At 45.2% G+C, this 15637-nt stretch overlaps 1 protein-coding gene across 6 annotated transcripts in view; it reads left to right on the top strand.

Moving 5' to 3' along the window:
* Positions 1-15637, top strand: part of PRRC2B (proline rich coiled-coil 2B) — a 68094-nt gene that overhangs the window by 23521 nt on the left and 28936 nt on the right. For all 6 annotated transcript variants that reach the window (XM_077836105.1, XM_077836104.1, XM_077836108.1 and 3 more), the window contains 8 exons: positions 340-483; positions 1172-1413; positions 1912-2033; positions 2545-2687; positions 3356-3446; positions 3998-4190; positions 4605-4920; positions 9666-9850. In XM_077836105.1, coding sequence (XP_077692231.1) covers positions 340-483; positions 1172-1413; positions 1912-2033; positions 2545-2687; positions 3356-3446; positions 3998-4190; positions 4605-4920; positions 9666-9850 — 1436 coding nt within the window. The remainder of the gene's footprint in view (positions 1-339; positions 484-1171; positions 1414-1911; positions 2034-2544; positions 2688-3355; positions 3447-3997; positions 4191-4604; positions 4921-9665; positions 9851-15637) is intronic.

Here is a 15637-nt window from a genome sequence, read left to right on the forward strand (position 1 = left end):
TTCAGTGTGAATGAACATACTGTACAAAAATAATCAGGGAGCTGCACAACTTTAATTAGTTTTGTTGAACACAGCAATTTAAATGAAACCCGTGCCTTATTAGTGGCTAGGTACTTCAGTATGGACGTGTGTTGTCATGTTAGCCACAGCCAGGCATGTCATTAACTAGTTAGCAAATGCTGAGACAGGCAATAATTTGTGTTTGTGCTAGAAACCGAGATTTTCTTGAGAAACGTTTTTGTGCTATGGTTGGTTCCTAGGTGATCACAAATGAGGCAGGGCTGTTGCAGGGCAGAAAAGCCTTGTTCTATCTGAGTTGTGCTCTTATTTCCTCGACAGGTTCAAGGGCCTCAAGCCGACTGTTATCCTTCTCTCCCGAGGAATTTCCGACGCTGAAAGCAGCTGGCGAGCAGGACAAGGTTGGCAAAGAAAAGGGCGCCTTAGATCTGTCGTATGGGCCAGGACCAAGCCTCCGCCCCCAGAGTAAGTTAATGTCAGCATATTGCTTTCCTGCCAGCCAGCCACAACCCTTTAGATCACTTTGGAGAAATGGCCATCAGGCCAGTCTGCAGTAGTTTCAAATGCCTCCTCTTCCATGTTGTCTGTCAGTCCTACAAGCCTCTATGGTCTGCTTGGCTCAGCAAATAACGACAGAATCTTGGGGCTGAAATTGGGTACCTGAGTTCTGCAGGACAGGCAGCTGAATATTTACTGTCATCTGCCTAATAATGACTTTAAAATTGCTCTTTGTGTGAGGGAAGACAGTTATGTTGGGCAGTGGGACACAAATGAAATATGTTTGGTTGTATCAGTTCTGTTCCCTAATGAACATTTGTCCCTAGCACAAACTATCACGTAACTGTAGCAGTACTTTTGATAGGAAATACCCACTATTGGGATAGCAGAGATGTTGTAGGTCATTATTTGGGCGCACTGACAGCTAGGTGCATGTGTAAGTTTGCACAGCCACTGCTGCAGCAATTCCTTAGTAACAGTGGATGCTACCAGTCTCTTCTATGAAATGTCTGTACATTTTTCATTGATTTGTTCTTTCTCTCCTCTGACTTTAATTACGAAGCCACCAGGTTATTCTGAGTCTGGAAACACTTTGCTTGATGACCGTCTACATGTGCCCCCACACACTCTCACACATATATTATTTCATTTTCAGATGTCACAAGTTGGAGGGAGGGCGGTGGGAGGAACATTACCTCTGCCACATCTCTGACCGCCTCCCCTCCTGAGCCGGGCAGCAAGACCTCTAGCGCAGGAGATGGAGCCCCCTCCTCAGCGAGTGCCAGCGACCCTAAGGAGCCCTCTCTCCGCCCGGCTCAGCCTATACGTAAAGGGGCTTCGCAGTTCATGGGAAATGCGTATCATCCGCCTACGTACCATGACATGCTACCTGCTTTTGTGAGTCTCTCCGCTCCCACAAGCTCTGTATCACGTCTCTTTCTCCCTGATTGTGGGGTGTCACCGTTCCCACCTAAAGGAATTAATAGTGTATGAGGGGGGAAAATGTTATGTTTGACTCTGCTAGCAGAGGCACTAAATTTCCAGACCCTCCCCTCCCAGGTATTGCTCTGGGACAGCTGAGATCTCTTCCCTTATTTGTCTTTCCATTCCCATCTTGTAGATTTCTCTGCCATTTGTCCTTAGTAGCTAACAGTAATGCAACACTGATCCCCTCCATTCAGAAAGAAATGTCTGTGCCCGCTGAAAAGCCTCATTACCTCTCAACTGGCACCATAAAGAATGGTGTCCAAGATGACACCAAGCCTGCCAATCAGATAAATCTGAAATGTTCTCCCTCCCTTCCCAACCCCAGCACTAAAAGGCCCTTGTAATATAGTTTGAATATTTTTTTCTTGGCACTTTAAAACCACAATGTTTATCATTGTTCTGTTTCAGATGTGTCCACAGCAGTCATCTGAGGTCCCTGGATCACTGGACCGTGGGTCTTACCCCCTTCCTCAGCTTCGGCTTGAGCCCCGTGTCCCTTTCAGACAATACCAGATGAATGACCAAGATGGGTAAGGCCTCCAGAACTGACTAACTTGCAGAGGAAAATTAATATAGGATAAGTTCCTTATCTTTTGCAAGAATCTTATGAATGAGCCACCCTGGTGGATAAAGCTGTATGCCTGGCTTCACATAAAGCCTCAGTGTTTTGCTTCCTCTGCAGCAGGGTCTGGGAGTGTTACAAAGGCAGGAAGCTGAGCTTCTAGAGGGTGAGGGAGTCCTGCACATTGTTCAAGGAGCAGAAGAACCTCAAAAGGAATCCTGTCCAATTCTAGGTCATAAGGATGGTGTCTGTGACCTATAGGCTTCAGGGAGGGGCTATTGGAGGCTCCATAATAAACAATGAGGGCAGGGGAGGGAGGATTTAAAGGGCAATAATAGTTGTTTGTAGGCTCGCTGTGTAAGCGTGCAACACACAATGTAGCTTAACCTGGTGCATTGTTATAAACTGAAGGCACATAGATTCCCTGCGCTTTCCACCCTTCTCTTTTAACAGCAATCTCTTTTTGTCTCACCATATAGAAAAGAGAATAGACCTGGGGTATCTCGCCCAGCTCGTCCGGTTCGGCAGCAAGGAGAGCGGGCTCCCCGGCCCACCATTATCAATGCAGAAAACTTGAAGGAGCTGGATGAACTTGACACTGATGCAGATGATGGTTGGGCAGGTAAAGTGCCATTATCCTCTTGCGTCGAGCAAGCTGTAACCACCCACGGAGTGAAGAGAATGAACTGCTAACCCCTCCATCCCCAAAGACACTATTCTGGTAGCTTATTCCCGTGCTCCCCCGCCCTCCACACAAAAGAGGAGAGTGTTCTATGCAATCTGGCAGCTACTAGTGGTGTAAATGATGGTTCAATAGATCCTTCAGGTCCTCCCATCATGCTCTACCCAAGGAACTGGATCTGAGGATTCACAAGCTTGATAACGCCATGTAACAGAAAGGGAGAGGCTGGAGCTGATCTTCCCTTCTGGGAAGAGACTGAGTCAAAGTTTGCCCCAAATCCTGAGAGTCCCATCATCTCAGTGCATGCAGCTGAAGTCTAGCTATGTATGATCTCATGCACAGGATGCGTCATCTCAGTTTGCTTCCTCCCTGTCTGTAATGCATGCTACCAGTCTTCTGAAGTCTGCCCTGCTATGGAGATGTGTGGTCAATACCTACGCTGCTTGTTTTCAGTGGTCCTGATAATGGTGCTGTGCTTGGACACTCAGTTTTTCTAAATTGTGTCTGGTTTATGCCTAAAGAGCGGTGCAGCTCACGATGCTTTTCAGTTTGTTATAGGGCCTCTTTCTTTCCTTTGATGTATCCTTTCTTCACTCCTGCCACCATAGGCATACACGATGAAGTGGATTACTCCGAGAAACTGAAGTTTAGCGAAGATGAGGAAGAGGAAGAAGCTCTTAAAGATGGAAGACAGAAATGGTAAGAGGTGTCTGTCTGAGATTCCATTGATGCGGCATTCATACCTCTGGTTTCTGTTTCAATGTGTAAAAATTATCATGAGCTACTTAAAATTTGTTCTAATCATCAAGAGCAAAGGCTTAAAACCCGCCCCCTCTCCCCCCAACTTTATGGTATAACCTCATGGATTCCACTTTTCAAAATCTACATTGAAACAGCTTTGTGGCATAGATAGGGCATGTGACTGGGTCCCAGGAGACCTGTGTTCTGTTCCTTGTTATGCCATTGACCAGCCTTGTGACCTTGGGCAAGTTACTTCATCTTTGTGTACCTCATTTCTTCCACCTGTAAAATGGTGACGATAATACTTACACATCTTTACAAAGTGTTCTGAGATCTATGGATGAAAAGCCTAATATATGTGTCAAGTATTTTTGTTGTTAGATTCTCTAGTCCTGCTTTCCATTGTATTGTAGCTTCTATAACAAGCCTTCTTATGGCTTGACGAATGAGTTGAAAATGTGTTTTGAGCTTATTTGGAAATGGTAATATCAATGGCATTTATACAACAGGAACAGCTGGGACCCCAGAAGGCAGCGACAGCTGTCCCTGAGCTCTGCAGACAGTGCAGATATTAAACACACCCTGGAGGAAGGAAAGAACTGGGGTGACCCAGTTGGTTTGTCTCGGTCAGTCCTCAAGGTGCAAGGCCCCCAGCAACCTTCAAGGAAGCTGAATGGCTGGACCCCTGCATCAGAATATCAGGTATGTTGACCTTGCACAGATTGGCTTGTGCTGACAGGATGCTTGATGTAACAAATTACTCTGCTTCAGAAGCAATGTTGAATTATACTAACAGCAGTCTAGCTCGAAGTACCCATTGTGACAAAATGAAATCTGAGTAAAGCATGAGTAGTTATTGAGCAGCTAATCATAACATCAGAACTGCCTGGAAGACTGGGAGAGGATATTTTTTTGAGCCTACCAACTCTGCTCCTAATCATTTGGACTGAACCAAATTTAAGACTGAACCAAATGGGATCATGGACATACTCTCAGCTAAGAAGCTCTCTGTAGGTGGAGTGGCGGGGTTGTACCTTGTGTGGGATTAAAAAGGTCAAGCTGCATGAGGCTAGTGTTTTCAGATGATGCTCAGTGGGGTATTCCTTCCTTTGGCAGAAGCCCCCACTGGGATGTATTCTCAGACAGCAGTCCTTGGAGGATAAAGAAGAAAAAGTTCCCCTGAGACAGAAGTTTGTCCACTCTGAGATCTCGGAAGCTGTTGAGCGAGCCAGGAGGCGACGTGAGGAGGAAGAACGACGAGCCAGAGAGGAACGCCTGGCTGCCTGTGCTGCCAAACTCAAGCAGCTGGATCAGAAATGCAAACTGGCTCAGAAAACAGGAGAGACCCAGAAACATGTGGAGAATGAAGATCTGAAACCCCCAAGTGTGGAAAAGAAGGTGGCTCAGGAGAATGGTCATACGTTCCGTAGAGGTAGGGAAATGTTACTTATCTTGCTTCATAAAAGTTGCTTTTATATTATCATAATTGACCCCTTTCAGCCAGGCAAGGATGTAACTACGTGTACTGGGCGGGCAAAGAAAGTGGTTGTAGACTGCTTTGAGTCACCTCATATGGGATCAATTTTTTCTAGTTTTCTAAAGAACATTTATTTTGGGACAATAGCCTAGGGCCTCCTTTAAAGGGACACAGTTGATTAAAAACTGTATTAAAAAGACAAAAAACCCTACTACCCCAATTTCCTTATCAAAGTTACAAACAACACCTTACTTGGTTAGACAGAATTTTTACAGTCTGATTTACTTATGCCCTCTATTTACTTGTCTTTCAATTTAGATGAGAACAAAGTTTCAAATTCCATTTTTGTCTATATAGTCAATTTTGCTTTCAGGTTTTCATGCTTTAATACAACACTGCAATATTTAGGGTGCAAATACTGCAGGAAATGTTTAGAAAAACTGTTTGAATTTGGATGGTATGCTTTTTCAGAGCTTAATTTGAAACAAATTAATTTAAGATGAGATTTGATGCAACCAGTGACACTTAAGTAGGTCCTTAAATACACATGAAAAGCAGTGGGACTGTGCTGCTTGGCTCTCGACAAGGGGATGCTGTGTATGTACCTGCGCTAAAGCAGTAATGCAGCAGTCTGAACTCGCTCAGCTAGCAGAGTCTTATTTTTTGTTTATATCAAGTGTTGGGTCTTAGTCTCGTTTCTTTTCGTTTTATTCCCACAATAAAAATAATTCTTCTTTGAGTGCTTGTTCATGTCCATTCCAATCAGGTGTGCATTCCCCTAGCAGTATCAGTAGGGTCAGCCTGGATAACCCCTGGAGTTGTGCCCTCATGGTGCTCAGTATATTGCCCACCCGACCTGACCCCTCTTCAGTTCCTCATTGCCTGTGATGGCTAGCTGGAACTCCCCATTGCTCTTGCTTCGGCAAGTGCGTGCTTCGCAGTATCGTGTGTGTGTGTGTGTAGTTTAGTTTAGTTAGTATAGATAGTTTTCTCTCATAAGTTTCCTTTGGGGGTGGTTCCTCTCCTCTAAGGACCCTCGGCGTCACCACGGTTCCATGCACAGGTCCCAGGCATCAGTCAGGCACCGGTCTCATTCCCTGGTGCTCCATAAAAGAAAGAAGGTCTGATAGAGGGCGTTCCCCGACCAGGACTAAAGACCAGGTGGCCAGCAAGCCCACATCAGGCGTCCAATTGGTGGGGCCTCCATCAACTCCTGCCCCAGGAGGGTCCAGTTGAGTCCGGACCCACACTACTTGCCAGTCCGCCACCACGAGGACCTACACCTTCTATCTATATCAGAAGTGTTTGAGGTGGCATCAGACAGTGGTACTGACAGTGCCACCTTCCCCTCCAAGGCGGGAGAGGTTGCTGGCACCGGTTCCTGGCCCAGTCCACTCTGTGGGCAAGCGGCGGTGAGGGGAAGCCACTCCGGTCCCCCAGTTGGCATTGCTCGCCGGTGCTGAGTGGCTCCGCTCATCCTTGGTCTTCACAGTTGGAGACCTCGGAGTCGGAAGTGGAGTCATCACGCTCCAGTAGGAGTAGAAGATCCCGCTCCCACCATGACCGACGGCCCTACCCAGCACAGGGGCCGGGACAGTGTCAGACTCCTCAGTGGCCTTTCTGGACACCCTGGGCCTATCCCCTGAGCCAAGATTCCAGACTGGCTTCGGTGGCCTTGGTGTCCTTTGGGCCTCCCCACACGCCCTCCGCACTGCTGCAGGGGACCCATCCGGCAGCCTCACTGATGTCGACGATCTCTGCCCTTCCACCCTCCTTCCCTGTCCGTCTCCAGAACCCTTCTCACGAGCAACTCCTCATATAGGAGGTGCAATCGCTCCTCTCGCTGTGGGCAGTGAAAGAGGTTCCTCAGGCGCAGATGGGCAAGGGCTTCTATTCCCGGTATTTCCTAATACCGAAAGCCAAAGGCAGGCACAGGCCCATCCTAGATCTGCGAGATTTCAACAAGTTCATGAAGAAACTCAAGTTCTGCATGGTCTCCTTGGCCTCCATCATCCCTTCCTTGGATCCAGGGGACTGGTATGCCGCCCTCAACTTGAAGGATGTGTACTTTCATATAGCAATCACACAGTCCCACAGAAAATACCTTAGGTTTGTTGTGGACAACAACCACTTCCAGTTCACAGTCCTCCCGTTTGGCCTGTCAGCGGTGCCTCGAGTATTCACCAAATGCATGGCAGTCGTGGCAGCATTTCTGTGCAGGTGCCGGGTACAGGTTTTCCTGTACCTCGACAACTGGCTGATCAAGGGCCGCTCCAGGGCTCTCCTATACGCGTTCCAGCCTACCCTTTTCGTTCACAAGGTGCTCCTCAAGATACGGAGGGATCGAGTGGTGGTAATATTGATAGCTCCACCCTGGCCCCAGCAAGATTGATACACATTGCTCCTGGACATGTCTGTGGAAGCCCCAGTCACTTTGCCGCTCTTCCTGGACTTGATAACTTAGGATCATGGCTGTCTCCAGCATCCGAACCTCAAGTTGTTGCACCTCACAGCGTGGAAGCTCCGTGGCTAAACCTGGTGGAGCTTTCCTGCTCGGACCCTGTTAGACAAGTCCTCCTTGGCAGTAGGAAACCCTCCACCAGGACTACTTATCTTGTCAAGTGGAAGAGATTCTCAATCTGGTCAGCACAGCATCATTCATCCTCGCCTCTGTTCCACTCAAATCGGGCTACCTTCTCCATCTCAAGAAGCAGGGACTGTCCATGTCATCAATAAGGGTTCAGTTGGCCGCCATCTCTGCCTTCCATCCAGGTGCAGAGGGCCGGTTGGTCTTCGCCAACCCTATGGTCAGCCGTTTCCTCAAAGGTCTCAACAGGCTATATCGGCTAGTTTGACAGCTGGTCCTGGCCTGGGATCTCAGCCTGGTCCTTTCCAGACTCATGAGACTGCCCTTTGAACTGCGACGTGCTCCCTGCTCTCCTTCTCTACAAGGTGCTGTTTCTGGTAGTGATAACTTCAGCCAGGAGGGTGTCTAAGCTCAGGGCCCTAACATCAGAGCCTCCTTACACAGTGTTCTATAAGAACAAGATTCAGCTCAGGTCCCACCCGGCTTTCCTCCTGAAGTTTGTCTCCCATTTCCACATGAACCAGGACATCTTCCTCCTGGTGTTCTATCCGAAGCTGCACTCAGGCGGCAGGGAGCAGAGGCTTCACACGTTGGATGTCTGCAGAGCCGTTCTGAAAGTCCATCCTACTTTTTGTGGCTGTGGCAGACAGAATGAAAGGTCTTTTTGTCTCTTCTCAGCAGATTTCCTTGTGGATCACGTCCTGCATCCGAGAGTGTTACAAACTGGCAGAGGTGCCTGTCCCTCTGCTCATTGTGCACTCCACCAGGGCACAGGCTTCTTCAGCAGCGTTTCTGGCACAGATTCCCACCCAGGAAATATGCAGAGCAGTGAAATGGTCCTCCATACACACTTTCATTGCGCATTATGCGATTACCCAACAGGCCAGAGATGACATGGCCTTTAGTAGAGCAGTGCTCCAATCAGTGAACAACTCCGACCCCACCTCCATAACTTAGGCTTGGGAGTCACCTGATTGAAATTGACATGAGTAAGCACTCGAAGAAGAAAAAAACGTTACTCACCTTCTCGTAACTGTTGTTCTTCAAGATGTGTTGTTCATGTCCATTCCAATGCCTGCCCTGCTGTCGGAGTAGCCAGCAAGAAGGAACTGAAGGGGGGTCCGCTCGGCTGGGCACTATATTGAGCTTCATGAGGGTTGCGACTCCCAGGGACGCCCAGGCCGACCCTACGGATACTGTTAGGGGAAAAATCTTCCAGCTGTCATGCATGCAGCGCGTGCACACCTGGTTGGAATGGACATAAACAACACATCTCGAAGAACAACAGTTACGAGAAGGTGAGTAACCGCTTTTTCCTTGTGTTAATTTAGGACCCAGTCCTGAAATCACTTATGTGCATCGTAACTTGAGAGTAGGGTCATTGAGTTCAGTGTATGTGTAGGATTGGGGCCTTAGCACATACGCTTTTAGGGGCAGTGTGGGCACTTGCTGTGTGTGCGTGCAGTGGGGCTCTGTTGTGACAGGGGCCTCTGGTTGCTAGTGTAACTTAAATAATGATGAAGGGGTTATAATCTCCTGCATAAAAATTAATGCACGGAATAGGGGATCTTGACTCCCAGTGTCAGCATTGACTCCTCATTTAGTTAATGTGGAAAGGCCAACTGGATGATTAGTGGCAGTGTCCTGTGCGTCCTGCAGGAGATCTGTGCTCGAGAGCTCTGCCTCTTGCTCCACCAAGGGTTAAAAAATTCTAAAAAGTGTATTTGAATCATAAGGGCAGAGGGCAAGCGCCTTGTCATTAAAATGACCCTTGTGGCCAATATAAGGCGTGGCATTGGGCTCAAAATGGATTATTGTTCATTTCTCCATGGTCAGAAGGATAATGTAGCATTGGAAGGTCTCGGTACGACGGATGTGTGGGCAGAGCAAAGAAAATGGAATGATCTTTAGGGCAGTCTAAGGAAGATAGCAGCTGAAATACTGTACATATGGTAGAGCATAATAATGAGAGTGGAATGGCGAGTTCACCTGTGTAATACAATCACAATGTATGTGCAGTGTTCTCACAGGTAGCCTAAGCTAGCTGCTTTATAATGTAGGCTATTCTTGTGGGCAGCAGAACTGAATCGAATCTTGTTTTCATCCCCCCCAGCTACTTCTGAATTTCATGCACAGGATGTCTCTGTTGGTTATCTAGAAGAGGAAACCACAGTCACAACTGTAGCTGCCCAAAGCAGCAGTGAGGAGGAGATTAGAGAAGTCACATCCCCAGCACAAGAGTTCAACAAATACCAGAAATCACTTCCTCCAAGATTCCAGAGGCAGCAGCAGCAACAGGTAAGAGGTCTGAGAGCTCCTCCTTCCCCCCCTCCCCAAACACACACACTCTCTCTCTCTTCCACCCCCTTCAAATATTGTTGTTTATTTGGGGCCAGATCTTATGCTCAGCACCAAGTAATCAGGCTTTGTGCTAGGGAGGTCCAAGGGGTGGGAAACAGGAATCTTCCTCCCAGCTCTGCTCTGCAGCATGCTTGGACACAAGAATCCCCTACGGAACTGTACTTGGAGACATAGACTTTCTGTGTAGACTGCACACATCTTTCATGCCCTTGTTTGTAGCTTCTGAGATTATAAGGCTGGAAGAGACCATTGTGATTATCTAGTTCCAGTATGACATCCTGCAGTCCATGGGACTTTTCCTGATTAGTCTTAATGTAAAATTTCCAATGATGGAGAATCCATCACAACCCTTGGAAAATTGTTCCAGTGGTTAATTACCCTCACTGTTTAAAAATAAATAAATAAAGCCTTATTTCTAGTCGAATGAGCCTAGCTTCAACTTCCAGCCATTGGATATTTTAGACCTTTATCTGCTAGATTGAAAAGCCCATTATTATGAAATTTTTGTTCCTCGTGTAGGTACTACAGTCTGTGATCAAGTCACCCCGTAACCTTCTCTTTGTTAAACTAAACAGGTCATTACAAAACTTAAACCTAATTTCCCCCAAACTAATTTCCCCTTTCTGTTACTCACACCTTCTTGTCAACTGTTTGAAATGGGCCACTCTCATTACCACCACAAAAGTTATTTTTCCTCCCTCGGTATTCTGCTGTTAATTGAATTGTCTAGTTAGATTGACCACACACTTGGTAAGGCAACTCCCATCTTTTCATGTATTTATACCTGCTCCTGTATTTTCCACTCCATGCATCTGATGAAGTGGGTTCTAGCCCACCAAAGCTTATGCCCAAATAAATGTGTTAGTCTCTGAGGTGCCACAAGGACTCCTCGTTGTTTTTGCTGATACAGACTAACACAGCTACCACTCTGAAACCTAAATAAAATGAGCTCCTTGAGCCTTTCACTGTAAGACATGTTTTCCAGTCCTACATCTACAGGCTTCTGTGGGTGGGAGAGCAGGATTTGCCCCTTTGTCTCTGCCATTCACTTTAAAGAATAGAACTATACAGTGATGTGTGAAGTGTTGGCTTGTATGCTAAATTTGTCTTGTTGCCTCCTGGCAGTATCAATTTAGGGTTATGTAGTTTTTAAAACGGAGCTCTGGGTTGTAAGATTGTTGCCAGGATCATCTGAATCAAATACACAGGGGTGGGTTCCTCTTCCCATGGCCAAAATTAAAGGTGCAGCAGTGGGGTCTTCTCGTATCCATGCAGTGCTGCCACTGTGGGCCCGATCCAGCATGGTGCTTTTCACCCTTGGCTTCCATTGCCTCCAGTGGGATCAAAGTGTGCTTAGCACTTTGCTGGATCAGGCCTTTTGTGAACATCTCCCCTAACTCCCACTAACCAAGATGTATGTCAGCGATATCTCCGCTCCCTAGGGAATGGGTGGGTGCTAACAGGCCCAGGCATGCATGGAAGGGGAAATAAAGGAGGCTGCAGGGGGGGCAGACCCTTGTGCAATAGGTTTATTTTCTTAGTAGACTTGGACTCTAATATGCAGTACATCTACTGAGAGTCCCTCGCTCTGTACCCTTTTCTGGAGGGTGTGGTCAGCTGGCTGCTTTCTAGAAGAGCCCACTGTTGCATCTTTGGTTGGCAGGTGATTATGCCCTGCCTCAAATGGGTTTCAGGGGTGTGGAACTGGAATGTGTCTCAGTCCTCCACCTCCCTGTTCTGTGTAAAGATGGTGTTTTCAGCTTGCCTGCTACCTGCCTTCTATTACTCCGCCCCCATCCCTTTTGTCCTGTATTGGCTCCTTCAGTGAACCTTATTTGTTTGAATTTTAAGCGTGTAGTTGGTTTTAAGTTTTCATTTCATTACAGAATGTTCATCAGTGCCCTGCCCAGCCTGGATTGGTCTATAACTATGATTTCCCCACCTCTCCTTTATAACTGTTGCTAGCCACTTCTGTGTGAGCAGCACTACAAGAATGCATCCAGGCTTGGTATGATTAGGTGTTCGTTGTAATCCTTCTCAGCGTAGCCATTTGTGCATCGGTCTCACGGGGAGCATCTATGGTTGCAAAAAGGGTAAATTATATCTGGGCTTGGAAGGATTATATTTTTTATTGGTAAATCTCGGTAAAAATTGATTTCACCGTACACAAACACACAACACACACACAAACTGGCAAGAAAATATACAATATGTGAAATGTACAGATAGGAAAGGTAAGAAAAATGACTGAGAACCAGCTTAAGGATATTTTAACGTTATGTTGACAATTTTGTGTTTTAACGGTTATAAAGCTTTTTACTTTTTGAATCTCATCTGCTGTCATTCAGTAATTGTCTGATGCCCTCATAATTTCTTGTGACTATGCAAATTTAATTTGATAAAAATTGAAAAAATGCTTAATATCAACATTGATGTTTTTCCATCAAAATTATTAAAAAATAAAAATTGAATTCTGCCAAGCCTAATTATATGACTAAATTAATATAGCCCTGTTGTTTAGCTTGGGGTTTTAATAATTACTCTTCAGTGCCATGTTACCCCATAATTATTATTGTGGTAGATAGGTATTTTGGAGACTCAAAAGATTCAGCACTAACGGTTGCTACAGTTACTTTATATAAAATGGAGGCTGTCAAGCTCAAAATCCAATATTTCTAAATGTCCTCCCTGTCATACCAATAACATCTTGAATTATTACCACTGGAAGAATATTTTTTTTAAAAGTCTTGCTTTATTTTTCAACTTTTGTGTGGCTAGTATAAATAGGTTAGTTTCACTTGTGGTTCTCATCTCTTTGTACTGCTTGCTATTCCATTAGGGATGTTGCAGTCAAAAATGAGGATACAACCTGCTGCCATAAACTTTATTTTGTTAATTTTTTTTTTCAAGATTCCAGTGCAATAGATAAATGTAAAGCTAAGAATAGTCATCTTTCCTGTTTGGTTACTTCCGCACTAAGGCGGGAAGAAAGCAGCTTTTAAACCTCAACCAGCTTCTTCTGCAAACACTTCATGCTGGGTGTAGTACTTTGCTCACCTCCAGTAGGTGGTCCCCATAGAAGTCAGATGTCAGCATTCTTTCTGGTAGGAATCGTTCACAGCACTGACATGCTTTTCAGCCCCTAACCCCTACCAACAGCAATAAAAAAGAAATTAATACAATCTTAAAATTCATAACCTAAGAAGAGGTTTTTATTTTGTGAAAAGGGAGAAGTGCCGGTGGTTCCTTTAAGTTCACTGGGCACTTCGCTGTTGCTATTGATTTTACATGGAAGGTGCTCAAATACTACTCCTATTTATTATTTGTATTACTGGACCCCATTATACTAGGCTCTGTACGAACCACAAAACACAAAGACGGTCCCTGCCCCAGGGGGCTTACAGACTAAGTATAAGACAAGAGACAACAGATGGATACAGTACAATGGTGATGGACAGCAATATAAAGCCCTACAGGCTTGTTTTCACTGCAGATTTGGCTCAGGTTATCTACACTTGGGCAGCCTAACTTAAGTGAGAGTAACCACACCTCAGAACAGCAACACAGAGTGATCAGATATGCAGCAAAGAGTAGCTGTATCCCCCCTGTGTTCCTAGCTCGAGCACTCAAGCTTCCACCTGTATCTCCTGACAGGCTAGCTAGCTCGAGTGTAGAGAGCATCACTTAACTCTAGCTAGAGATTCTTGTTTGCGGATGGGAGTCAGATTAGGAGCAGCACTTGAAGTGAACGCATTAGTGAAGACAAGACCAAAGATGGATGGAAATATTTTCAAGATCAAGCCCTTAGGGGGGTAATATTCATATGGAAAATCACCACAATAACTGCTCAAATTTATTTATATATGGCTGTTAAAATGCCAACACCTATTTTATTTTGTTGTTTAAAATATCCTGTCTTTTCTGTTTGTATTTTGGTTCAGTGCAACCTTAATCAGGGCCTAACTCCTGGGCCTAAACTATTTGGCTGGCCTCCTTTTTGAATTATAAAAACAATATGAAGAATGAGACCAGAGTTCAAAGGGTATTTAGGTGCAGTCATGTTAAAAGCAGGGCCATGACTACGTAGGTTCCCAGACCATTCCATTCCCTAGCTATATGGAAGTCACAGTGGCTACTGCAGCCTTGCTTTGCTTCATGGGCTGGAAGAAGAGGATTCATTCCTTCTGCAGAATCTCCCAATACACAGCTCATGCTGTGAGCTGGAACGAGAAGCTGACTCCATTGCAGTGGCACTAAGTACCTTTCTCAGATCTGAAGACGAGCTCTGTGTAACTCCAGATCTTCTCTCTTTCGCTAACAGAGGTTGGTCCGATAAAAGATATTACCTCACCCACCTTATCTCTCTCCTGCAGTGTGACAGATTTGAATGGTGAGGAAGGCATTCCCTGTTGCCGTGGTGTTGTGTCAGGGTCAGAACTTTAGGGCTTTGTGACTTGTTTCTTTCTCATCTGGTTGTCTCCATGGAGGAAATAGAATGCACTGGCTAGCCTGGAAGGTTCCATCTCTGTCATTTAGACAATATTTCCAAAGTACTTTTGTCTTTATAGTGGATAATTCAGTCGTATGCATAGCACATATGGTGTTAGTTGTGGCTAGTGAAGTATGGTGTGAATCCCACAGAATGGCTAAATGCGGCTGCTGAAATGGCCTACATATAAGGTTGGTGGAGTGGCTTAGCTTCTAGGGAAAATAAGTTCTCTCTTTTCAAATGACAGGTTTCAGAGTAACAGCCGTGTTAGTCTGTATTCGCAAAAAGAAAAGGAGTACTTGTGGCACCTTAGAGACTAACCAGTTTATTTGAGCATGAGCTTTCGTGAGCTACAGCTCACTTCATCAGATACATCTGATGTATCTGATGAAGTGAGCTGTAGCTCACGAAAGCTCATGCTCAAATAAACTGGTTAGTCTCTAAGGTGCCACAAGTACTCCTGCTCTTTTCAAATGTAACTCTTTGATGTGGCCTGATTTTATTGCAGCTGTGGGATGGGTCACTTTGTCCATTATCCTGACTCGGGTTGCCTGGTATTAGTCATTTAGTTTAGAACAAATGAACTGAAGTCTTCAGTGCCTTTGTTATCAGGGAGTCTGTTTAAGTGAAATGTTAGGCTCCCTTTGATGTTCTCCTTGTTGATGATTTGAGTAGCAAGAAGCAAAGATTCCCAAGATTGTAGTGTTTGGTATCTTTTAAAGGCCTTTCACACTTAAGCATACTTGGAATTGAGAGCACATTGTAGAAAAACAACTTACTTAGCTGGTGTCCATGTTCCTGATGCTTATTATTAAAGAGATTTGTCTCTTTAAATACATATTGCTTTTGTTATTGTCCCTCCCAGCCTCTCTTCTCCTAATGCTGGATCCTGCAGAGAAGTTGTAATCTTGCTCTGGGATACTAAGCTGTAGTGGAAACTCTTATACTGTGACAAACACTCCATGATGATTTCAATGAGGGGTTCAGTGAGAGAAGGGAGCTGACCTTTTAATAAACATTTGCAGCATCTGGTAAACTTTGTAAATATAATTTTTGGTTTTGTTTTTAAATTGAGTCAAGTTTGACGAATAAATATAACTTGTTTTAATTGTTTTTTTTACATTTTGAAGGTTTTTCTCAGAATATAAAATTCCTTCTGTGTGTAGTTTCTACCTGGACTTTTGGCTAAGATCATATGTTAAATCGGATAAATATATGTTATGTTCCTTTATCAG

The sequence above is a fragment of the Eretmochelys imbricata genome, chromosome 16 (genome assembly GCF_965152235.1).
Source record: "Eretmochelys imbricata isolate rEreImb1 chromosome 16, rEreImb1.hap1, whole genome shotgun sequence".
NCBI lineage: Eukaryota > Metazoa > Chordata > Testudines > Cheloniidae > Eretmochelys > Eretmochelys imbricata.